The following is a 26,262-nucleotide window of genomic DNA, read 5'->3' on the forward strand; positions in this document are numbered from 1 at the left end:
CTTCAAAGCCAAAGGTAGTTCAAGGACATCCGTGGCCTTGCAAAGAATATCCATAGATAAGGCAATTTTTTCAGTGGGAGACCCTAGAAGCAGTCCTGCTACACCTCTATGGGAGTATACAGGCCCCTGACATTTGCACTGGAGTGAAGAAGGTTGACCACCTCCTTCCTATCATCATAAATGTGGTACACAGTGTTCAGCATCTGAATGAGGTACGAGTCCGAGCCAAATAGCCCTTTTAGCCAGCAAAAGTATTCATCTAATGGCAAGGACCTGTAAAGGGATTCATCCTCAATCAACTGTTGTCTGTCCTTTGCATCAGGATCTGATCAAAATTAATTTTGTGTTTGTAAAATTTGCTATGTTTAGTATTGGATAAAAGTTTCCGCTAGTGGAGTCATGGACAGGGCAGGCACCAGTGGTGGACCAACAAGCAAGGCCTTTGGCGGAGGAGGAGGAGGACTGAGCAACACCAGAGACATCAGATGACAATGCACAGGGTGGCCCTGTGCTAGTGATAAAGCAGCTTGTGGAAGTCAGTCTGAGGGCCCTAATGGCTTCTTGGTGCCTGTAAATTCACCAGAGGGAGTTTGGTGGAGTGGAAAAGGGCTAGCATTGCCTGAGTGAAAACCACAAATTGTGCAGGATCAGCGCCAGGAGTCCATGAGATGAGGAGGAGCCTGTGATTCAGAGGCCAGGGCTGAAGCGGCACTAGGTCCATCTCCATCAAAACAGGCTACAAAGATGATGTTGAGGCTTGGATGGAGGAATGACACCATTGACTAGAAGACACAACCCTAAAGCAAGATAGACATTGAGAACCTGAAGAATCCCTCTCTCTATGCTTCTTCCTAGACAGTCTGTCCTTGTAAGCTGCCCACTTTAAAGTCTTGCTGGCTGAAAGTGAGCAGGTGTAGGATATGAAGCAGGGGATGAGTCTGGAGAGGCACCATTCTTCCTGAGCCCATGCCATGAAGAGTTTGGACTCCCTCTCCTTGATGGCTGTGGCATGCTTGTACCTTAGGCACCAGAGACATAAGTAATTTAGACCGGAGAGTGATATCCTGTACTGGCAAGAGCAACAAGTTGTAAATCCAGAAATTGGGAGGGGGGTGGGGGGGTCACCCCTGAAAACACTGCAAGTAGTAACATTTTAGAGAGCAAATCCAGTGGGCAGGAAAGGGTGCTGAAAAAATGAACTGACATCTGTGAATCTGGGTACACAACGGTGAGATTGCGTATCAAGGGCTGAATCCTGGAGTCAAGATGGAGCCAAAGTCGTAGGAGACCTATGTAAGATTTCAAGATCCAGTCTGGCACCTGAAAAAGATTCAAGAGGTGAGGAATCTGCAAGTCGGTAAATCCATGTGAATGAAGAAGTTCTTCAAATGGAAAAAGAGTTTTATGTTACTAGGATTATGCTTTGATGTTTGATAACCAAAACCATCCCCAGGGCAACAGAAGCCTTTCTTATTAAACACTGATTAAACATTGTTTTGTATGCTGTATATAAGTGTTCTGCAATATAATTCTTAATCTGAAAAGGTAAGAGGTTTGCTCGAGTAAACGGCTGATTGTGAAGTAAAATTATAGTTGTTTTTTTATAGTACTGGATTCCTGAATATCTCTGCATGATCATATAAAATCTATTTACCTGAAGAGCAGAGAGGTTTTTAAAAAATCAAAAAATTCAAAACATCAGAATCAGAAATATATAAATTGTTCTCTGTCTAATGTTCTGCAATTTCCTTTTAACAGTCAGCCTCTGGGATGGTAGTTGTTCACTGGATCTTCTGCACTGGTCACCAGTTCTTGGGAAACCCTGCTGATGTGCCTTGCACAGTCAGCTAAACTGTGTAATTTTGTGGTGTGTTTACACTACCTGCAACAACATAATGGGTATTTGGATTTAGTTTGCAGCAGTGTCAGGCAATTCACCACCTTTGCATGGGGCATGCTATCCTGTATAGGCGGTCCTACCCAAGACTGCTGCCAGTGAAGGTATATTCATATGCAAGCTGAGTTACATTAGAATGGCAGCAGACATTTGAGCATGAAACAGCTGGTCACAGTGCAAGAGCATGCAACTACCTAGATTTGAGGGGAACCAGTGAAAGAAGGGAAGGACTATAGAAATATGTTCAGGAACTCTGCTAAGACCTGTTGGGTAACCAACACACACGTCTAATAAAAATAGAAAAAGTGCTCAGAGTGGCACCTATAGACACCAAAAGGAACATTGTGGCCAGGATTCACAACTTTGAGAATAAAGAGAGACTAATGGACGGCATGAAAGCAGATGAACCAGTAATATTTAAAAAAACGGATTTTCCAAAACTTATTTGTGATTATATCAGAAAAGAGGAAACAGTTGAAGCTGGTGACAGATGTCTTACATAAAGAAGGAACAAAGCATAGATTGGGTCATCCATTTCACATCATCTTTAACTAGTAAGGCACACCAAGGTTGATCAGATTTTTTAATGAGGTCTGTGAGTTTCTGGAGGAGCTCCTCCATTTCACCGCAGTGGACACGGTTGTACCTAGAAACAAGTCGCTATATAATTGGCAATCCACTAATGGCTGGTCGGCTGCGCAGCTACGCTCTTACCTGCACAATCTACTCATTTACTCTCTTTATCTGGAGGAAGGGCATCAGCAGTAGTCTGAGAGTTAGCCCTCTTACAGGTGGTAGTGACCATGAGAGTTGGATGGAAGCTGACCATGAATGAAAGTGCAGTGGAGTCAGTATGGGAAGCTTTGTATTTTTTGGCCACCATAGCGTGGGCAGGGTCGTGAAAGGTGTCTGGGGTGTGATGGAGCATGCCTTTAAGCATGGGGAGGTGCGGAGCGGTGGGTGGACAGGGTCTCGAAAAGGAAGTCCTCTATAGGCTCAGTTTGGAGAACCACCTTGTGGAAGGAGGCAGTCCTACCAGTAAGATCATGGTAGGACGTGGAGTCATCAGGAGGGGAGGGATGGGCAGCGTACAGGTCGGGTATCTTTGTCCCCCTGTGGGTCAGATTCATAGGTGTCCCAGAGATCTCCCTAAAGAGGAGTGTCAAAGGTATTCCATCCCTCTGTCCCCGGCAGTTTGAATGAATTGACCCCGTAGGCATATAGGGAATAGTGTGCCCTGGAGAAGTTGGTGGGGAGGCTGAGTGTTGTGGAGCAGGATGAGGAGGTGGTGGGGGGGGAAACGAGAGGCAAAGAGCTCGTAGCCTTGTCCACTTTCTTGCGCTGCTTTGGTGGAGGTAGTATGTCCAAGGCTTCCATTGGATGGTTGAGCAGCAGATCCCGGAGGGCAGGTGAGTATCTGGCCTGTGTGGGGATGTATCATGAGGTGGTCTCCTGGGCGTCGAGCTCCACCTAAAGTTTATGGCGAATTGGCTCGATGGTCTCCAAGCCGTGTCTGGACTTGCTGGTTGGCCCCGATGCAGATTTAGAAGTCGAACTTGTTGGCTCGGCTCTGAGGCAGGGGTGGTCGGTGCCAAAGCAGTTGGCCTCAATGATTTCTTCAGTGCGAGCTGGGGCTGGGCGTTGCATTTGAAGATGGTGGTCGATACTGACCATGGCCCGAAGGCAGTGGCGGCCCAGCAGTCTGTCTCTACTATTCCAGAGTAGCTTGATAACCCTTTGGAAGGGGCAGTTCAGCTTGGGACCAGTGTTGGAGAGGGGTGGGAGTGTACTGTACTCATGGCTGACTGTGTCACGTCACGTCACAGGTAACCTCATTGTGCTTAGGAGACAGACACAAATTACAGATCTGATGGAGGTCGGTCCGAGGATACTGTGTGTGGCAGTGAGGACAGTATTGAAAAGGTGTCGTTCCATTACCAGGGGGACGTGGTCGGAGACAGAAGGAGGCCGAAGAGGGAAGGTCAACATGGGCCCGAGGTCCAAGGAGAGCTGGCCGGTCGAAGAAGGAACCGTCAACCTGAAATGAAGGGTAAAGAGAACTATGATCGAAACAATCCCGACAGAGGGAAGGAACCTTTGTAAACCGAAACAAAGAGCAGCACTACTGTGTCAAACTGGAGCACGTAAGCGCACGTAACAACACATCCAAACCCCACGGCGGAAGGAAAGCAATCTAGCAATGGAGTAAATGACCATACGAATTACCAGCAAGAGGAGTCGCCGCAGTACTTCGTGACTCACAAGTTTTCTTCAAAGAAAAACAACTTGCACACATCTGGGCCAAACACTAGATGGCAGGAGTATGCACAGCATGTGTATCTACAGTCACAAATGCCTCAAACATGCGGTTCACCCTTTCAACTGGTGAGACATTAGGTTATGTAACCCTCGTTGTGAGTATGGGCCACCAGGCCTTAACTCCTCTTGTGAAATACTGCCTCATTTGGCACGTCTCCACCATATATAAATTACTGGGTGGTCATGATGGAGAATGGTAGGGAATGTGGGGTTGGAGAGAGAGGCTCCCCTTCTTGGTACTATGGGAGAATGAACTAGGAATATATTTGGAGGATGACCAATGGGAAGGAATGAGGCTGAGGGCGAACAAGTTTTTGTCTCACACGAATGAGAGGGAAATGCTATTTCAAATATTGTACCAATGTTATTACACTTCAGAGAGTCCACACAAAGTAGACCAAATAGATCTAAAGACTGCTGGAGAGGATGTAGAGCTACTAGGTCATTGAGTCACTGTGGTCGTAGCCCAGAATTCAACACTTCTGGGCAGAGGTTTGCACAGCAGTAGAGGACGGAACAAAGTCAGCAACAGAGAGATACCACAAGGTGATACTTCTAGGTATGCTGACAGAATCTTTATATCCACTACACTCCAGGAGGGACAAACTAATTTACCATTTACTTCCAGTGATGAAATCGAGACTACTTGTACACTAGGGCTCACTACTCATACCTACAATTGACATGCGGTTACAGGTAATATGGCTCAGCCTAAAAACAGAAAAGCTTCCACTGACAACCAAGAGACGGTAAGGGATGGGAACAGACTCCAACAACCAAAGGTTTTGAACCTACTGGATGAAGACATGCAACTGTTAAAAATGACAACTGAACAAAGGGCAACAGTCTGCGGGGGGGATCCTGGGGGCACCTACAATTGCTGGTTGTTGGCTTGTAATTGCAGGGTGGTTGTGGGGGGTTCATAGACTTATAAGGAAGGGGTAGTGTTAGTGGGGAGTGGGTTGGGGATCTTGGTTGTTAAATGTCTTAAAATGGAAAATTCAATAAAGACTACTGAAATATAAAAAACCTTTTGAAGTCAAAGGCTGCAATGTAAAGTGACATTGTATGTACTGTTCAGGGAAAACACATAAGTGGTGTTTAGATTTCTAAAGCCCAGAGTGAATCATGAGGCTTTCTTTCTTTCTTTCAACTTTATTTCGGCCACTCGGACCATAAAAGAATATAGTAAGATGAACATACAAAATAAAAATACATATTGCGCGCCACATGTTAAAATACATCAATTAAAAGTTACAGCATGGCAATGGGAAAAAGTGTTCAATCACCGTGTTTAGATTTTATACAGCTATTACGATTTATCCACATAGCTGTTAAAAATTTCGCAACTGCAAATACTGTGGGTGCAGATAGATCAGTTTTTAAAATTCTATAGGCTGGTGTATACTGCCTAAAGCCCAGATTTTTTTAAAGTGGAAGGATCCAATATCTCCTTGATCTATGATAGGCTCGGCAAAAGAAAATTATATGTAAGTCAGACTCAGATGGGTGGCCACATGCTGGGCATTGTGGTGTTGAATTTGATTGCGACCAAGTGGCAGTATGAGCTCCTAGAGGCAAAGTGCCATAACGCCATTGTAGGTAAAGTTTCCTAGTTAGCGTTGATTCAATATCGTCTAGGACTGGTTCCCGGTAATATGTGTCTTTAAATTCCAGAAAATGCTCAGTTAAACACCCCGCGCTAGCCTTCATAGATGAAACACATAGATTGTGCTCATAGTAGGCCTGAGAAATGGTTTTGCGGGAGATCATTCGACATGCATTAGCTGGGTCAGACCACAGATCGGGTCTTCCTATTAACTCACAAGAATGTTTGACGTAGAGAAGCCATGGTACTTGGTCAGCTCTTATGAGGCGCAGAATCTCTTGTAACTCCATTCTATAATTCTCAAGCTCTGGGGAGCACCATAGTTTGTGCCAGAACATTAGGGGTTTGAGACCAAGTTCCACCGTTATTGGTCTTAAGCCCATATCCAATCTTAAGGGTAGTAATGGTGTACTTGGTGGTAGGGCTGTCATCTGCCTCAAGAAGTTATTCTCAATAATCTGTAGTTTCTGTTTGGGTATATGTCCCCAGATTTCACCCCCATATAATCCAGCCGCCCTAGCCTGAGCTTTATAGATATGCAGGCGTGGGCCTAGTGGTTTATAATTCAGCCCGCTCAAGATCCTAGAGATGGCCCCCGTCATCTGGGTTAACTTCAAATTTACTTTTGTCAAGTGTGAGTCCCACTTCATTGATTGATTAAAAATGACTCCCAGGTATTCAAAGGTGTATACCCTCTCAAGACTAGAAGCCCCTATCCGCGGGCTTGGTCGGGTTGCGGCGGGCGGGTTGAAGATCATATATTTAGTTTTTGTGGTATTGATCTCCAAGCCGCGCGACTTGCAAAAGTCAACAAATCCATCGAGGACCCTTTGTATGCCCATAGGAGATTTGGAGAGCAGCAGGGTATCATCTGCAAACATGATTGCTGGTACCCTGCTGCCCGCCAACCTGGGGGCATCAATATTACTTATCTCATTTAAGTGATTGAAAACCCCGTTGACAAAGAGGCAGAAGAGGGTAGGTGCGAGCACGCAACCCTGTCTAACCCCCCTGTCAACGGGGAAAGGTTCCGAAAGGGTGCCTCCTCTACCACACCTTACCCTTGCAAAGTTGTTCTGGTGTAATTTTTTCAAAATTTTAAGCAGGTCAACCGGGGCCCCTAAAGCTGACAGGACTGCCCATAGTTTGTCCCTAGGGACTAAATCAAATGCCGCTCGCAGGTCGACGAATATGGTGTATAGACTGCCCCCCCTCAATTGTTATTGACTTCCAGTAGAGAAGGTTTAAACGGAAAATTTGATCCACCGTTGAAACCCCCCTCCTGAAGCCTGCTTGGAAGGGGCTCAGAATATTGCAGTCTTCAATCCAGGCCTGCAGTCGGTCCAGAATCAGTCTACCAAAGATTTTTTGTGGGACGTCTATGAGGCTAATAGGTCTGTAGTTGGCTGGGAGCAGAGGAGAGCCCTTTTTATAAATAGGGACAATCTCTGCGCCCAGCCAAGTAGCAGGAACCTCCATACCACGCAAAATGCAATTGAACAGTAGGACTAGATAGGGAGTCCAGACATCCGGCTCCTGCTTAAAGAGGTCACCCGGAAGACAGTCCAAGCCAGGAGCCTTACCTGATGCCAGACAAGCTATAGCCACTCTAACCTCCTTAGCTGTAAACAAAGGCATTACTATGGAATCTTCAACCAGAAGAGGATGAGAAGCGACCGGTTCCCCGTCCGGTAGCTGATATAGCGAATGGAAATGGTCTGACCATGACTTTGATGAGATGTTCGGCTCCAATGCAGGAGCCAATTCCATTGAACCAGTATTCACTGTTCGCCAGAATAAGCGTGAGTCGCCCCTGGCCAGAGATGTAGAGAGGGTTTCCCATCTTTGGTGTTCCCCTTCTTTTTTTGCATTACAAGTTAGGGTATTATAAGCCGATATCTTGGCTCTAATTACCTCATTTCCCATACCCGATTTAATAGAATTTAATAGGCTTAATTTGGCATTACGGCAGGTCTTATTGTACCAGGATGGTCCAGCAACGCAGCTATTTACCCTCTTTGGTGTACGAGTGAGGATTGCGGATACTGTCTCAGAGAGATCTCTGTGGCACTGTCCTAGATGTTCATATTCGCTCTGAGTTGTATCGCAGGCCTTAAGTGCGTAAACCTTTTCGAGAATGGGAACAACCCTCAGATAGAGCATTGGTATCTTCTCTGGGTTAGAGATAAATCTCTCCCACTTTACTCTACGTCTATTTTGTGTGAGGCCAAGGCCAGCCTCCAGGGACTCCCTCTGTCTCAATTTAGGGACTAAGCCAGGGTGTGCAAATTCCAGTTCCAGCGCATTGTGGTCACTGTCTTCCCTGGGCAATACCCGGAAATCGATAATACATGACCATAATGCTAGGGGGACCAGCATGTAATCCAGTCTTGACTCTCTGCCTTTGCTATTAAAAGTGTTGCTAGCTGGTTTATCCGAGGTAGCCCTACCATTACATGCCCGCAAGCCATATTTCATGGTTAGAGTGGTAATTTGTGTGGCAAGAGGGGTCCAGGCTCTAGGCGCCGATGCTTGCAAAGGGGGTATGGACCATTCCGTATCCTCTTCCGCGGCTAGATCTACCAATAAGCCCGGGAGGGGCTCGTAGTGGAAATTAAGGTCTCCGCCTATCAAGAAAGAGATACCCGAGGGAGGAGCCAAGATGGCGACCGGAGCAGTCGCTTGAGCGCCCGGCTCCGTCGGCCCTTGGCCTCGGACTATCATCCTGATTCCTATCCTTGCCGATTTTCGAGGTGCAACGCGTGCGACGACGCGCTGACTGCGCCGTCGCTTTCCCGAAGTCTTAGCCCGCCCGGATGCCGGAGTTCTTGGTGCCTTTGTTCTCCGCCCTGGACCCTTGCTCTACTGTGGCCTCGGCCGGCCCTCTGGAAGCGTTGCAGTCACCGGACCCACTGGTGCAAATCTGAGCCCGAGGTCCCGATCCCGCCTCACGCCACGTACGGTCGCCAGAAGAGCCGGGAGAGAGACGCCCGGACACCTCCTGTACCCTGCACCTGACGGGCTGGAGCTAGAGGGTAAGCCCCGGTGTGGCGGGTCTCCTACCCCGCTCTGTGGACCACGCTGTGGAAGGCTGCAGACCCCCTTCTTCTATGGTCTAGTCGGCTGCAAAGAGAGCCCGAGGGAGGGGAAGCGCCTGCTGGCTTTCACCTGTTGCGGCGCAGACCTGTTGGGAATTGCCTCCTTGTCACGATCCCCCCCCTGGCCACGGTACCGCTCAACGGTAAAACATGGCGCTGATTGCCTGCTCGCTGCTGGGGGGTGATGCTCCGGTCTCGCCCGCTGCCCGCTTCGCCCTCCCTCTACCAGACTCCAGCTCCCCAGTGCCGTCCCGGATTGCTGCCGTTGTGGGGACGCAGCTTCCGCTGACATACGGCTCCGTTCTGGCTGCCCTGCGGGACTTTCGTCTGCAATTGTGTGTCGGCTTGCAAACGCTGAGTGAGCGGTTCGACTCTACACTGTCTGCTGCGGGCCGTGAGCGCCCCGTTTGTGATCAACAAGACGTGAGTCTGCCAGTGCTGTGGTCCTCCTGCGGGGAAGCAACGACTGGGTATAACGGTGCTACACTGGTGTCTTCATTTGGCTTTCCCGGCGCTCAGGATCAATCGCTCTCCTGCTCAATGGCAGACACTTTGTTTCCCCGGTCATTGCTGCCTGCTTTGTTGTTGCCTGCCTCACCGTGCCCGCAGGAGTTTCCAGCTGAACTACACCTGGCGACCTCGAGGAACCGTTCACGGTGGCCTACGGCTCCTTTTATGTGGAACTCATGTACTTTACAAGCCAGGTCTGGATTTTATATGGTGTGCAAGGGGACCTCCATAGATGATCGGCGGCCATTTTGTGACTCTACTTCTCCATCTTCTCCCAAGTGGCCATATTGTCTTTGTCTGTTCGGGATGCGGGGCATTCACGAGGGGGCGGGTCTAATCGTAAGCCCGCGATCGGGCCAGGGCTAGATTACTCTCTATCATCATGGCTTCACGGCCGGGCTGGACTGGGACTGGAATTGTCTACATATGTTGTGCGGACTCGTCGCGATCTGTCTGCCTTCTTTGCCTTGGTGTTACATGCTATCTTCACACGACCGCCTTTGGGTGTAGTGGGATTTCAGTGTGTGGAGGATTGGTTGGCCGGTGGTGTCGGGCGCTCCGAGGATACGTGGGCTCCTCCCCACCTCCTTTCTTCTTTCTTCTCTTAGTTTCTTTACTCTATTCCTACTTTCTCTCTTGTCTATATTTCGGGTTCATTGGGCGACAGGCACTATGCTGGGGGGGGGGTAGGCCATAGCCTCCGCATTGGTGTAGGGTGGGGGGGTAATTTACTGTTTCTTTTTAGTTCTATGGGCCTCTTTCTTTCATGTCTCTGCGCTATACTTGTTTCGATTCGGGGTCCGGGTGTGGGGTGGATTGAGTGGGGGCGGCTTTTAGGGGGTGCGTATTTACTACTGTGATGATCCTGTTATCTAACTGCATCGCCTTACTGTATGAGATTTTCTATGGCTGTTTTAATGATGCTGCTGCCCTCCAGTGTATGAAGCCGACTTGCGGACTCGAATCTCCTTGTTTCTATCCTTTACTGCCCTTTTTTCTCGATAAAAATTTTTTTTTTTTTTGAAAACCTTAAAATTAACCTTCACTTCTCCTTCCCCCGGTGTCAAGGATCCCTCCAGTGTATGGATCCTGAATCGTTGCTAATCTTGACCTTGACGCACAGGGGATGTATTGTTTGTCTCTGTGCTCAACCGTATTGTGGCCGGCCTGATGGTTGTAGGCCCGTATTTGTTCTCTTACTATGCACAAATAAAGGTTTTTAAAAAAAAAAAAAGAAAGAGATACCCTGCGGGATGTTATCTAAGACTACTGCCAACTCCTCTATCGTATGTGAGGTCTGCGAGATCTTAGTTGGTCTGGAATATACGTTAATCAGCAGGAGACTACTTGCGTTCGGCCATTCAAGCCGGACCACAAGGATGTCGGCCGAGTTTTGTAGTTGAACAACAGCCCTACATCCCAAATCAGTGGATACCCAAGTAGCCAAACCTCCTGAGGGACGTCCTATACCAGCCCATTTTGCCGACGCAGAAAATGTAGCAAAACCCACATGAGAGAGATGTTCTCTCGCCCAAGTTTCTTGGAAGAAGCAGATGTCTTGAGCCTTGATATATGCGCTCCATTCCGGACAGTTAACGTTATTTGCCAGACCCGCCACATTCCAGGATAGGATTTTAAGGCAGGGGCGAATCGATCTTTCTGATACTATGGTTGGGGAGGGAGCCTCCCTCATAACCTGCACTAAGGGTGAGGCTTCCTGTGTACTCGCCACAAGGAGTGCAGATTCCTCATGTGAGCTAGTCGTTGGGAGGGGGATGCCAAAATCTTTCTCTGTGACTTGTTGTACTCCAGTAGTTGGAATCTTTTCAGGTAAAACAAATGACCTGGTCTGTGTGTTGGTAGAGCCATTAAACCCAAAGGATACCTCCTCCTCTATCTTTATTGGTCAGTCCACCATGTCGAGACTACTAAATCTATTATAAATAGGAAAGGAGTCGAGACGTGATGGCCTATATTGGTGGATTGGTCTTGGTGCTCTAGGGACCTGATTTCTTGCCCTTCTAGACACTAATTCCCAACAGCCCTCTCCTGGTTCGTAATTAGCAGTAGGATAGAAAAAAGACAAAGGAAGGGGGTGAATCTGTGACCCTTGGGCCTCATGAGGCCAGTTGCAAATGTGCAAGACAGTGGAAGGATCTCTAAAATTGACCAGAGCACAATCTCCCTGGATTGACTTCCTAGTGTTTCCTATCCAGGGGATTCGCCTCACGGTCAGCACCTCACTATATATTCCTTCTGGTAGCGGCCTATTTATTGAAAGCCAGTGAATTACCTTGTTCTTCAGGGCCCCCGTTGATTCTCTAGTAGAAGAATTTAGTTTGGGGATGCCAGCTAGAATTACGGTATATGGTATTGCTTCTGGCGGTAAATCAATAGTTCTATAATTTGGGTCATAACCGTTGGTGGTCGCAAGAGATGTGACCATCTTCGGTTGTTTGATTAAACCATTAGCCTTTGTTGTAGGAATATCAGTCGAGGGCACTGCAGAGGTGATGGTGGGCTCCTGCAGTTGCTTGGGTTGTGAGGTCAGACAACCCGCTTCCCCTGCAGTCTCAGGGGTGAGAGTGTTAGTGGAAACTAGTGGGTTATTACGTGGGATCTGGTTGTGTACATTGGAGCCCTCCGGTACACGAGTTAGATCCTTCTGTCGGTGTACTAAGGCTTTTTCTATCTTCACTAGACAGCTTAGAATAGGGTTAAGTAAATCCCTCAAAAGTGTAGCAATATTTGAGAATGTAAGGCCCTCCTCTCCTGGAACAACAGTTATGTTTTGTTTATCTTTAAGCTGGGTACTAGAGGCTAAAAACCCTTGTTTTTTAAATCTATTTGTGACTTTTTTAGCCGTATTGGTTACATTATTGTCACGAAGGGAAGAGCGTTTAGTGATTTTGGTTTTACCCCCTCTTGTGCTTTGTGCCCCTCCCTTTATTTTTGGGATAGCTCCCTCCCTAGCATGTGCAGTGATAGGATCATGTTGAACTATAGGAGTTGGGGTTAACTCTTTATCAAGCGGATTGGGTTCGATAATGGTGGCTATTGTAGATAAGGTAGTTAATGGGAGTGGTAGTGAGCTGAACTCAGTGTGGGTGGAAAAGTCATGTTCGGATAAAGAATTCTTTGAGTTAACAAGTACCGAGTGCTCAGTTATATTACACACTGTTGCATTTACCCCCTCCTCTTCCATTATTATGCCACTAACTGGAAGCACAGGAGATGTGACATATTGCAGAGGGCCCAACGAAGATCTTCTAGCCCATTCTAGCTCTTGGGAAATGCGCCTTTCCAGTACAGTAATTTCATCTATAAGAAGAGACCCTGCTTTAACAAAATATGTATCCAATGTACCTGTGGGGGCCCCCAAAGTCGACGATGTTTTACTCCTAGTTGCCCTTGGAGACATCCTTAACTAGGCGAATACACAAGACGTGCCGGTTGAGCTATGGGCTAGGAGTTAGTCCTCTTCCTTTCTCGTCCGCCCTCGAACGGCCTCAAACGGCCCGCTCTTTGCCCGGTCTTCGCCCCGGGCTTCGACCCGCACGCGTCCCGCTAACGCGTGTGGGCGGAGCTTTATTAATATAGAAGAAGAAGGCAGGAATAGGGGAGGAGTCGGGAAGAGGGCCAGGTGCAGCTGATGTGCAACGCGCACAGCACCCTGGTCCTCGCAGTCCCAAATGCGTGATTGTCCGGTTTCAAATGGTGATCTTTCCCCTTTGGCAGAGCACAGCACACAACGTAGGGTCCTTCACAGCGTGAGGGCTGGTGAAAAAGAGAAACCCAAGTGTTCAGCGACCAAGTCTAAGCCTTCGAGCGGCTCCCGCGAAGCGGGGGCCGCGAGGCGTGATAAGGTCTGCGGGGGAGGAGTCGGGAAGAGGGCCAGGTGCAGCTGATGTGCAACGCGCACAGCACCCTGGTCCTCGCAGTCCCAAATGCGTGATTGTCCGGTTTCAAATGGTGATCTTTCCCCTTTGGCAGAGCACAGCACACAACGTAGGGTCCTTCACAGCGTGAGGGCTGGTGAAAAAGAGAAACCCAAGTGTTCAGCGACCAAGTCTAAGCCTTCGAGCGGCTCCCGCGAAGCGGGGGCCGCGAGGCGTGATAAGGTCTGCGGGGGAGGAGTCGGGAAGAGGGCCAGGTGCAGCTGATGTGCAACGCGCACAGCACCCTGGTCCTCGCAGTCCCAAATGCGTGATTGTCCGGTTTCAAATGGTGATCTTTCCCCTTTGGCAGAGCACAGCACACAACGTAGGGTCCTTCACAGCGTGAGAGCTGGTGAAAAAGAGAAACCCAAGTGTTCAGCGACCAAGTCTAAGCCTTCGAGCGGCTCCCGCGAAGCGGGGGCCGCGAGGCGTGATAAGATCTGCGGGGGAGGAGTCGGGAAGAGGGCCAGGTGCAGCTGATGTGCAACGCGCACAGCACCCTGGTCCTCGCAGTCCCAAATGCGTGATTGTCCGGTTTCAAATGGTGATCTTTCCCCTTTGGCAGAGCACAGCACACAACGTAGCGTCCTTCACAGCGTGAGGGCTGGTGAAAAAGAGAAGCCCAAGTGTTCAGCGACCAAGTCTAAGCCTTCGATGCTTTCACATTATGGGCAAGTTGGTGTAACATAGATCAGAGAGCCCTGGGTTCTACACCTTCAAACTGTCTAAGGAATTCTTAGCACAAAGATAACCACTATGTTGGATCAGTCAAAATGACTACTGACCATGGCTAGGTGGTCAAGGGATCAATTAAACTCTCAAGATGCGTATGGCACTCTGATAATATCTATAAGGACCTGATTTTGAAAGGGGTCAACAATATTTACCACGATCAGACGCTGATACTTTTGGACAGCCTGCTGTTTAGCTTAAGATATTCTTATATTACTTTGTAAGACACAGCTCCAACAAGGCTTTGCAAAGACAAGGCAAGTATTAACTAGTGCTTCCATAGTCCAGAGGGGCGATGTAAGCTTGGCAAGTGCCAAGATGAATACAACTTTCTGCTTATACTGAGTATTATTGATATTTCAGACTTCCTTAAGCTGTACAGAAGATCCGCTGGCCATGAACAGCTGGCATTAGTAGTATATAAAGTACTTTTGGGAAAGGATACTGAGGACTTGGATGGGCAGATGCATTTAGATTAAACTAGTGTCAGGATTAAACTAGTGTTACGAGTGCAACTAGAGAAATCATTGTGGGATAGGATTTTTAATGGAGTTGCAGAATGAACATTAGATCCTTATTTGCTCTTAGTTTTAAAAAAAAAAAGTGTTATATAGAAAGTACTGGACATCCCCGGATAAGGTTAATGTATCTCTCTATTCTTCCAGTGAATGATGGACATTTAAAAGTGTTTCAACTAATATTTTTGGACTGCTTGAGATTTTTGATCTCATAGATATTGTTCTGGGCTGGAGAATTGACCTCTTTTGGAACTCCAGGTTTTAAAGGGGAACACATGACCTTTATGTAACAAAAAATGTGTGACGTCTCTCACAATGTATCTTACTGGCAAAAAGCAGGTCCTGAAATTCTGGATATCTTGCTGTAATCTGGTGACAGAGGACAAAAACTTTACTTTCATAGCCTAAGCTAAGTATGATAAAGATATGTATAGCAGAATAAAGTCTATTACAAAACGGTTAGATACCGGAGGGTCAGAGGGAACATTTTTTAAGACCGCACAGGATTTTATCCCCAAACAAAGTATTAAAGACACTAAAAACCCTGAGGTCTGGAATAGCAAAGAAAGAAAGATGAAAAGGTGGTGTGTGAAATGAGGAAACAAAAGCCCAATGCACCTAGTGAAAGGGCAATCCCTTAGGAACGTAATCACTCACTCACCCTGGGTGACACGCCCCATCACATGGGATTTTCATCCCAAAGAAAAATCTCAGTCTCTCTGGGGGCCGCAAGCCCCTCTACGAGAGGTAGGAGCTCAAGGATGTTTATATTTTGCACTGAAGGGTGGACTAAATCCACATCTGATGAGCTGGGTGTGAGTAGGGGGTGCAGTGCTAATGAAATAATAGTGCAGTAAAGGATACCGTGAACACCCCGAAGTTGCTTGTCGGGTGTACGTCACCTTTATACTTCAAACAACACCTAAACAAAAGAAAATCAGTGTAAGAAAAAGTTGGTCACAAATGCTAAGTCATATGAATAATAAAATATGATAACTTAAAGCAATGGCCACTCACCCGTTTTCACGGGTGAGTGGCCATTGCTTTAAGTTATCATATTTCTTTTGTTTAGGTGTTGTTTGAAGTATAAAGGTGACGTACACCCGACAAGCAACTTCGGGGTGTTCACGGTATCCTTTGTTGAGTAGTTCTTACACTATTCCTTCCTTTTTGCAGTAGCTAACTAGGTCCTGATGAAAGCCGAGCCTATTTAGGCGCCCTGGCTGAAACATGTTGACCATTGTCTTATGTATTGCACCATTGGTTATATTGAACTAGTGGGGCTCACATTTTTAATCTAGCATCGGTACGGCGGTGTTAAAGAGATTCCTCCTTGCCGTCCCGTAACTAGTTTTAACACACTCTTACTGCACTATTATTTCATTAGCACTGCACCCCCTACTCACACCCAGCTCATCAGATGTGGATTTAGTCCACCCTTCAGTGCAAAATATAAACATCCTTGAGCTCCTACCTCTCGTAGAGGGGCTTGCGGCCCCCAGAGAGACTGAGATTTTTCTTTGGGATGAAAATCCCATGTGATGGGGCGTGTCATCCAGGGTGAGTGAGTGATTACGTTCCTAAGGGATTGCCCTTTCACTAGGTGCATTGGGCTTTTGTTTCTCATTTCACACACCACCTTTTCATCTTTCTTTCTTTGCTATTCCAGACCTTAGGGTTTTTAGTGTCTTTAGCAGAATAAAGTAACAGGAAAGGTATTAGAACTTAAGGCCAACTTTCAATGAATCACATGCTTTATTTTGGAATATTTGTTAATTGTCAGAGGAGGGAAATGGAGAACTCGCATTCATTCCTGCTGGCCTGTCACCTAGAGTAGGCACCACATGCAGCATATAGACACTCGGGCTTTATGAATAAAATTTAAGGAACTAATCTTTGATCTGGTCTTGAAAATATTGCATTTTTGTACCAAATTGTCACAGTTCCATTATTGTTGGTTCTTGTCCAAGTCTAATTGTGATTTACTTTTCCTACAGTGTTTTTACATTCCGAAGTGCCAGCGTAACAAGAATGATTTGCTCAACATTGTCCTAGACATAAAAGATTTCTTCGACAACAAAAATGACACTCCATTTTCCTGCTACTACAGCCCAGACAGCAACTCTGAGGATGTAATCCTGATCAAGAAATTTGACAGAATGATTGTCTTCCACTGCCTCTTTTGGCCCTCTTTGATGCTGACTGGTGGTGCACTGATTGTTGGGATGGTGAAGCTTACGCAGCATTTGTCTGTGCTTTGTGAGGAGTACTGCAGTTCAACTAAATATGATCATGCCAATGTTGGATCTGTACCCGAAGGTCCAGAGAGCAGACCCCTGACAACAAGATGGAGGCCAAATTTAAGAAGTATGCACCACTCTCCACTTCGATGAATGAGAAACACGATAGAATAGCGGCAAACAGTTCAATGTTAGGCCCATGCAGTGAATTATGTTCCAGAGAATCTCAAAATCCTAGCTGACATCGTCAAACATAGCAATTTGCTAGAATGGCTGTTGGTGATTGTTGGAGAGGTACGCGGTGAGAAGAGAATTGGTGTTGCTCTCTACCCTAGATTATAAAACCACATTGATCTTAGTTATCCGTAGTACTACTGTCTTTTGAATTTGTCATGCAATACATTCTCGCACTGACTTTTTAGAAGTTTGTTGAATTGTCAACCTTTCACAGGATGTTGCTTGGAATTAAGTACCAATAGTGTTCTTAGACACGTTACTTGTGTTTGGAAATCTAGGTTATTTCTCTTTCTTATTACCAACAACAGTCGCGGCTTTCAAATGTCAGTTTTTGAGATGATTAGACATTTTTTTTGTCTGTTATTTGTATATTTCTTAAACTCTTTGTTGAGAACTATAGTGTTTCTTAAAAATTATCATTCAGATAATAAATTGCAACAAACTATAAGTCTTTATTTTTTTTTACAATTCTGTTTAGTGACCATGTTGCCTTTCTTGCAAAATACAAATGAAACAGCAATGCACTTTGAAATAGTTGAACACCAGCACCTTCAAATATTTATACCTTTAACAGGAAATTAGCGGTGAATTTAACTCTAACAATCGTACAGTGCTTTCTAACATATGTAGGACCTTACATACAGTGCCTAGATCTTTAACACAGACAGGTGAACCTAAGCCACATAAAATAAGTAACAGGTTACCAACAGCAATATATACCTACCAAGGTCTCAATGCATCAGGTAGTGACAACATTAGTTACATCAGGTTTAAGGCTTTTGAAGTGATCGTTATCCCATTGTTCGCAGCCGTATTTTACTCTTTAGTTAAACTAGTAATTAACCCTCAAGACAGGATGTTGCCTCATAAAAAAAAAGCGCTCACTCGATCTCATTAGGTCCTCGGCTGAGATGTAATACAGCTAGCTAATCTTTCAAGCCTATGCTTAAGAGAATACATAGAATCCAAAGGGCTTAGTCGGAAATATGTAGTTGTTTCGGTTGTCTCTCGTGTCATGAAGATTCAGTTGCCTCTGTACTCTGCTCCAAGGACTTAGCAGGACTCTGAGTTTTACTGCGATACAATGTAGTGTTCCTTCTAGCGTCATTAACTTACCTAGCCTCAAAAGAACACCTTTTTAGAAAGCCACTCCAACTATACCATTAGCACCTTTTCACCTCTAGATACGCCCACAAGCCATCTCACCATCAGCTCCATTGCCTCCAGTAACATCTTCTGGAGTTGGAGGCTAGAAAATGTTCTTATTTTTCTTTTGTTTCCTTGCTGGCACACTCAAAGGGCCACCTTTCTGGAGTTGTATAGATCCTAGATGACTTCCTGGCCCTATGTTATCGCCGCAATCTGACCCAACACAAAAATATATGTGTCCCGTAATCCAAAATCCCAGGTAGCCCAACCTGATCAGTTCGCCAGTGAGGAAAGAGTCTGCTTCCTGCAGTGTCTGTGAGGTAATGGGGTAGGTGGAAGACCTCAAGCGTCTATTCTTCAGCCCCTGCTCCCCACACTCCGCTATCTTACACTGCCTGCCTCTGGTTGGGCGGCAGTAAGCATCTCAGCACCACCACCATGATACCAAAGCACCTTATGCTCCACAGCCAATCACTCAGCAGGACAAGCCTCCAAAGAGGTGCACGGCTGCCACCTCAACACTCCAAAATCAGAAGATTGATATGTCCAACTAGCTTGCAATTGTGTTAAGATCCCCACCACTAATACACGGGCTGCGCTAGAAGAGAAGGCACACCGAGAGGGGAAAATACAGAGCACAAGAACAGAAACAGCCATGAGTCAAGGTCTGAAAGTGAACGGAGGATAAATATTGTGAGCAAGGGATCCATCAACTTGGCTTCTTGGTGGTTACCGACTGAAGCACATCAAGAAAAGAGGAAAGTAAACAAACAGGCAGCTCAGATTTTTAAGGAGTTAACTTGAGAAGGATTTGTCCTTGGGAATTTCATAAATCCTTGCCATTATCCTGCACCATAGAAATTATGCAGAGTCATTTGAACAGTGCAAGCCTATTAGAGAAATCCAAAATTACTTGCCTTTGTAACAATATTTCTGGAAGATACTTTATACCCCCATCAGATTCCTCACTTTTGACTATCCCAGGTGCCAGTGTAGATGTGGAAACTTCTGACACAGCTCTTTAGCACCTCTAAGGGTTTCTGGCACTGATCGAACGCCAACAACAGGATTGTGATGATGTAACTGGAGCACAAGCTGGTGCCCTGAAGTCTCTTCTCATGTGTTTTTCAACTATGTCTCTCAAGTTGGCTTTGAGACTAACAACTAGAATAAAAGCAGGTGCAGTGTAACAAATTAAGTTGGCATCCTTTTAGAAAACTTTTTTTACATTTTTTTTTATATTGGAGATCCAGATTGAAGCATGATTAAAAGGGAAATACACCGAAAAGAGCAACATTATTTACAATTAATTTCATACAGGCTAACCAAAAAGGCAATTATTAAACACATTACCCCACCTCCTGCAACAATAATTCCTTCGTGAGTGATCTATCTGAACATGAATTTACATACATAGCAAAAGCATATGTATTCTTCTCACTTAAAACAATAACCTTTAAATTGTTACACTCCCTTAACAATAAAACTCAATATAATCTTCCCTACACGGCATACGCTGCCCATCTGAACCTTTAACCAACCATGTATTGGACCCACATTTTATTAAACCTTGTGATGCATCCACAACGGGTGGCATACATCTCCCGATCCACTCTCCATTAGAAGGTATTGACTGCAATTTCACCTTTGCAGTAACAGTGCTCTGGCCACCAACATTGACATATAAATCAGTTTATGATACATGGGGGTCAGTTTTAATATGGGTTCATATCCCAAAAGCACCAAAGAGGCACTGGGGACAAGCTGTATTTGCATGGTCAACTTCAGATACAGAAAAAATGCATCCCAAAAATCTTGAAGAGCTGCACAGTGCCACCACATTACATGGGACCAATTTGCTACTTCAGGTGATCTGAAACACTGGCCCAACAATCCTGGATTGATCTTATGAAGAAATTGTGGAGTTCGATAAATCAACCACTACGCAAAGAACTGCATTCGCCGCCTATTTGCGCCTCTAAGCACTGAGAAATTCAATTTATTAACTGTACCTCAAACTTCTCCTGTTAATAAAAAGCCTTCATATTTTCCCCACTTACTGCTTTTTGATAATCATCAGGCCTTTTATTTTGAGCAAGATTTTTTTCATACTGCCTCGTCGCTTTGGGACTGGGGTTTCAATTAGATTGACAACCATGTTTTTCCTTTTTAGTAACTTATATATACCAATTGCTTTTAATCTAGGAAGTAATATACTATATAAACACAACAACTGGTATTTTTCCCCTACATGCGCCTTTATTTTGAGCTAGGATTTTTTTACCGGTCCCTTCCAATAAAGTCTACTAACTTAGAAAAACCTTTTGCCCTCAATTTTGATAAAGTGCCTCGATCATTCCTTTCCCTTTGACCTCACACCAAATTATGCAAACGTGTTGTTGCATTTATATAGGGAATAGAGTAGTTCTTATAAAAGTGCATCTTTCTTTTAAAAAAAAAATCTATGTAAACTCTTATATTGAGCTTTCTTGGGGGATTTAGTCAAGCTGAAAATGTCAATTATATTCTTCTAAAATCAAATTCATCAGGTAATTCTTAACCCCTTCGCTGCCAGGCCTTTTCCCCCTCCTGTGCCAAGCCTTTTTTTGGCTATTTGGGGTAGTGCGCGCTTAGGCCCCTGTAACCTTTTGACCACATAAGGTATCCACGCCAAATTTGCGTCCTTTTCTTCCAACATCATGGGGATTCTAAAAGGTACTCAGGGTTTGTGGATTCTCCTAGAGGGGTCACAGAAATGAGCCAAAATACAGCAAAATTTTGTTTTTTTTCGGAAAAATGGGAAAAACGGGCTGCAAATGAAAGCATCTGGGTTTTTCCCTGTAAATGTTATCAAAAAAGGGTTTGTGGGGTTGAAACCACCATTTTCCCAGCTTTTCGGGGATACCAGACTTTTGTCAGAAACCTAACATTTTTTACACAGTTTTGGCATTTTTCTGGGACATAGCCGATTTTTGCTATTTTTGGAGCTTTTGACCTCCTTCCAGTTAATGGCAGAAATGGGTACAAAAGCAATAATGGATCCTGGAAAGCTATACATTTTCGAGAATAAGACAAAATTCTGAATTCAGCAAGGGGTCATTTGTGTAGATCCATCAAGGTTTTTTTTATAGAAACAAACAGTTAAATATAGGATACATTGAAAATTAGTTGAAAAAAACAGCCTTTTGTGTCAACGTTTTCACCTGTAACTTCTTCTAATTATGACAGCTCTTTGAAAGCAATATACCGTTGCATCCGCTGGACACTACTGGTTGTGGGGATATATAGGACTTGTAGGTTCACCAAGAACCCGACGAACCCAGAGCCAAAAACTGAGCAGCAACTTGCAATGGTTTTTTATTATGTACCGGGTATATAGTAATTATTCTGTAAAAATGTGTACATGGAAAAATCTGTATGAAAGACACCTATGTATTTCTGAAATAGGAACAAAATATAGAGTTTAGAAACAGTAGATATTTGCACATTTCTGAAATTGGGAATGCTCATGAGAATTATCAGTCATTTTTTAGAATGACTTTTTTTACACAATATCTTTCATTTGGAAGGCAGAAATGCATCGAAAGTCAATAGATAATAACAGTTCCTTTACAAATCTGAATTACCCTAAGTCTCCCGATAAAAATGGTACCTCACTTGTGTGGGTAGGCATAGTGCCCACGACAGGAAACGGCGCAAAACGCAACATGCTCACAACTCAATATCGCAGTGAAAATTTACCCTTTGTTTGCAAATTGCCTAGCTCTAGATTTTGAACCCTAGCTCTGCGGGCAACTTGGGAAACCTAGCAAACCTATACATTTTTGAAAACTAGACACCAAGGGGAATCCAGGATGGGGTGACTTGACTGCCTCCCAACCAGGGTCTGTTACTCAGAATCCCTTGCAAACCTAAAAAATTGTCAAAAAAAACACATTTCCCCCACATTTCTGTCGTGGAAAATTCCGGAATCTACGTGGATCCACAAATTTCCACCCACCCCACGTTCCCCAAAGTCTTACGAGAAAAACGGTACCTCACTTGTGTGGGTCGGCCTAGTGCCCGCGACAGGAAACGGCGCAAAACGCAACGTGGTCACACCTCAATTTCGCAGCGAAAAATGACCCTTTTTTGGCAAAATGACTAGCTGTAGTTTTTGAACCCTAGCTCTGCGGGCACCTTGGGAAACCTAGCAAACCTATACGTTTTTGAAAACTAGACACCCAGGGGAATCCAGGATGGGATGACTTGACTGCCTCGCACCAGTGTCTGTTACCCAGAATCCCTTGCAAACCTAAAAAATTGTCCAAAAAAACACATTTCCCCCACATTTCTGTGGTGGAAAGTTCCGGAATCTGCGTGGATCCACAAATTTCCATCCACCTCGCGTTCCCCAAAGTCTTACGAGAAAAATGGTACCTCACTTGTGTGTGTTGGCCTAGTGCCCGCGACAGGAAACGGCGCAAAACGTAGTGAGGTAACATCAAAATTGCCTATCTCAAAACCACCTGGTTTTGCAAGGGGGGTCACTTGGGTTTTTGGCCCGGTGCACGGCGGCCATCTACGGAAACCTACCAAACCCATACATTTCTGAAAACTAGACACCCGGGGGCTTCCAGGGAGGTATGGCTTGCGTGGATCCCCCAACGTTTCCTTACTCAGAATCCCCTGCAAACCTCAATTTTAGCTGCAAAAGTCACTTTTTTCACACATTTTTTTGTGGGAAAGTTGTGGCATCACCGGGCTCACTCAAATTTCCCACCTCCCAGCGTTCCCCTGGGTCTCCCGGTAAAAATGGTGCCTCACTTGTGTGGGAGGCCCAAGTACCCGCGACAGGCAAGAGCCCAAAACGTAGTGTGGTGACATCAAAATTGCCTATCTCAAAACCACCTGGTTTTGCAAGGGGGGTCACCTGGGTTTTTGGCCCGGTGCTAGGCGGCCATCTAGGGAAACCTACCAAACCCATACATTTCTGAAAACTAGACACCCGGGGGCTTCCAGGGAGGTATGGCTTGCGTGGATCCCCCAATGTTTCCTTACCCAGAATCCCCTGCAAACCTCAATTTTAGCTGAAAAAGTCACTTTTTTCACACATTTTTGTGTCCACAAATTTTACAGCTAGTAGTTCATCACTACGCAAGGAACTGCACTGCCCCCTCTGAAGTTTTTTGCAAACAAGCTCTTTCGGATAACCTTTACGGTTAGAGCGGATTGTGCCACATGCAAAAGTGTCTCCTTTATACAATTCCTTAAATAATTGCACAGCAGTATAGAAGTTATCAAGGTACAAATGGTGGCCTCTGTTAAACAGTCTTCTAGCAAGATCCCACACAATTTTCTCTGAAACTCCAAAAGTGGGCGGACAACCTGGGGGGTCAATAGTAGAATCTCTACCAGTGTACACACGAAAATTAAAAACATATCCTGTCCTACTCTCAGACAACATATACAGCTTAATTCCATAGCGTGCCCTCTTGCTAGGGATGTACTGCCTAAAAACCAAACGGCCCTTGAACAAGACCAAAGACTCATCAATAGATATTTCTTTCCCTGAAGTATAGATCTCAGAAAATCGATCTACAAAGTGATCAAGAACGGGCCGAATCTTAAAAAGACGGTCACAGTCAGGGTGATCTCGTGGCAACGCCATAGAATTATCAACAAAATGCAGCATACGTAGCAAAAGTAAATACCGATTACGAGTCATAACTGCAGGAAATATGGCAGTTGCCAACAAGGGGCTAGTAGACCAATATGAAGCCAAGGTTGGCTTCCTTACCACACCCATCAATAAAGTCAAACCCAAAAACTTCTTAATCTCTTCCAGATATGTGGGAGTCCACCGGGTAGCTCTAGACTGGGGCCTAAGTTTGTTGCTGTTGTCCCTCAAAAACTGTTCAGCATACAAATTCGTCTGCTCAACAATCTCACCCAAAAATACATCATCCATAAACAACTGAAAAAACGGTATAGGCAAAAAGTTTTCACAATCCATTGTACACCCTGCATCACCGCTAAAGGCAGGCAACACCGGCTGCACCATGTTTGGATCAACCCAAAGTTCAGCACTTCCAGTAGGAAGCCTAGCAGCCTCAGACTGCAATCCAGATGCCTCTTGCACCATCGGCACATCAGTTTCCTCCTCTAAGACAGGCACTTCATCCGCACTGAGAGTTGCTTCATCCACACCAAGAGTACCTTCATCTGCACTGAGAGTACCTTCATCATCCGATGATTCCATGTTGAGTGAAAACTCACTGCCAGAATCTTCCCCCTCCCTCCTCTCCCTCAGACGCACTGTCAGTCTCATAATCATGCTCAGTGAAAGATTCAAGAAGCATACCGACCACCTGTTGAGCAGTCATTCTACGGCTAGCCATATTGCTTACTAATAAAGGTAACTTGTCAAACAAGTCAACAACAACAAACACTTTGTAAAATAAGTAATAAACAAAAAGCACCTTTATCAAAAACTCATATATACTCCAAAACAATACCACTCACTTGCCAGAGGCAGCTAAACTACTCCCCACCACCTACTCTGTACAGACACAGTATGGATCAACAATATCCCACTAAAAAAGAAATAGAAAAGCAATTACACATAAGACTATGCAAAACACATCGCAAAGAATTTCATGCTCAAACCACTAACTAAATATGCCGCCATTATGACATCACTTACAAAAAAATTCATTCAGACATTATAATATTACTCATTTGGAGTAAATACAACAAAAAAAAAATTCACCAAAACTATGCAACTACACAAAACTGCAGAACAACCACTGTCGAAAAGCTTTAGACTAGAATAAAAAGGAGAAAAAAACGTTGTCACATATGCATATAATGCTCTAGACCATCACGTACTGCGCAAAATATTACTAGAACCTCCCACTTTCAAGAAGGAAAGATCGATGGCCCAATCCTTTACAAGCAACGCGGCGAGAATCTGGAACTGAGCCTCAGCTCCGGACCACCCCCTCCCTCTTCCCAGTCCTTCAAAACTGACCTCAAAGTTCTCCTCCTGCAAAGACACTTCCAAACTTAATTCACACCCTCTCTATTGTCTGAAGGAAGTCTTTACATTATAGGAAATTCTGTTCTCCATGCCCGTAGAAGTGCCTTCCCAGTGTGTTCCTGTGTTTGCGTGTTTGCCATTTATTGCACTTTTATACCTCTACTTGTACTTTGTACTCTTTTGTAACTTGCACACATGTCACTTTTCCTCTTGTAACCTATTGTTTGCTACCTCTTGTATTTTGTTTGCTTTTGATACATGCACAATTACCACCATTGCCTCATGTAACATAACGTTTGCTCTTGTTTTCAGAGTGTCTGCCATTTATTGTAGTATTTTACCTCATGTGACATCCATCAGAGAGCTGCATGAATAATTACCTGGTAATCCCCTCATCACAATGCAAACACCCACCCGAAATAGGTACCCAGTGAGGTCACACCGTTCGCATCGCCCTAACCTGCTCAAGGTTCATGTGACCTCAGTGACAGTCACAGCGACTGGATCACTGTTGCTCTAGGGTGTGCTGCTTCGTAGGCCTGCCCGCAACACTGGAGATGAACTTCAGTATGGATTGTGGTGGACAGGCCTTCAAGGATAACCCACAATTGACACCACTACAGTACACCTGCTTGTGCTAAGACATCAAGCCTTCTAAGGTCTAGTGGGGCCTTCTACGGTCTATCATGGGAATGTGCTCCCTCAGTACAGTGGTGGACTGGTCATGAATGCTGAACCCAGTTCCCCAGTTCCAAATTCGACAGCTCTGGCCATAGTGCCACATCCCCACTGAACGCCATACTTGCCCACTGAGAGAAACTCGCACTGCCTTCAGCTATAACCTAATTGTGCCCGCTATAAACACTTGGATGTGGCTCAATTCAAATTATGCACTTGATAAGAGTAATACGCTGCCTAAAAAAAAAGAAAAAAAAAAAGCAACCACTCATCGGGAATGCAAAGCATGTGAAATGTAAGCAGAAACAACATGGTT

General features: G+C 45.2%; 1 protein-coding gene across 1 annotated transcript in view; it reads left to right on the forward strand.

Annotated features, from left to right (window-relative positions):
• The window catches only part of KCNMB3 (potassium calcium-activated channel subfamily M regulatory beta subunit 3), a 65,817-nt gene extending 48,300 nt beyond the window's left edge, over positions 1–17,517 (forward strand). The window contains exon 4 of the mRNA XM_085633895.1: positions 16,619–17,517. Within this exon, the coding sequence (XP_085490021.1) occupies positions 16,619–17,014 (396 nt within the window). The 3' untranslated portion in view covers positions 17,015–17,517. The remainder of the gene's footprint in view (positions 1–16,618) is intronic.
• Positions 17,518–26,262: the final 8,745 nt, after the last annotated feature.

The sequence above is a fragment of the Triturus cristatus genome, chromosome 11 (genome assembly GCF_964204655.1).
Source record: "Triturus cristatus chromosome 11, aTriCri1.1, whole genome shotgun sequence".
Lineage (NCBI taxonomy): Eukaryota > Metazoa > Chordata > Amphibia > Caudata > Salamandridae > Triturus > Triturus cristatus.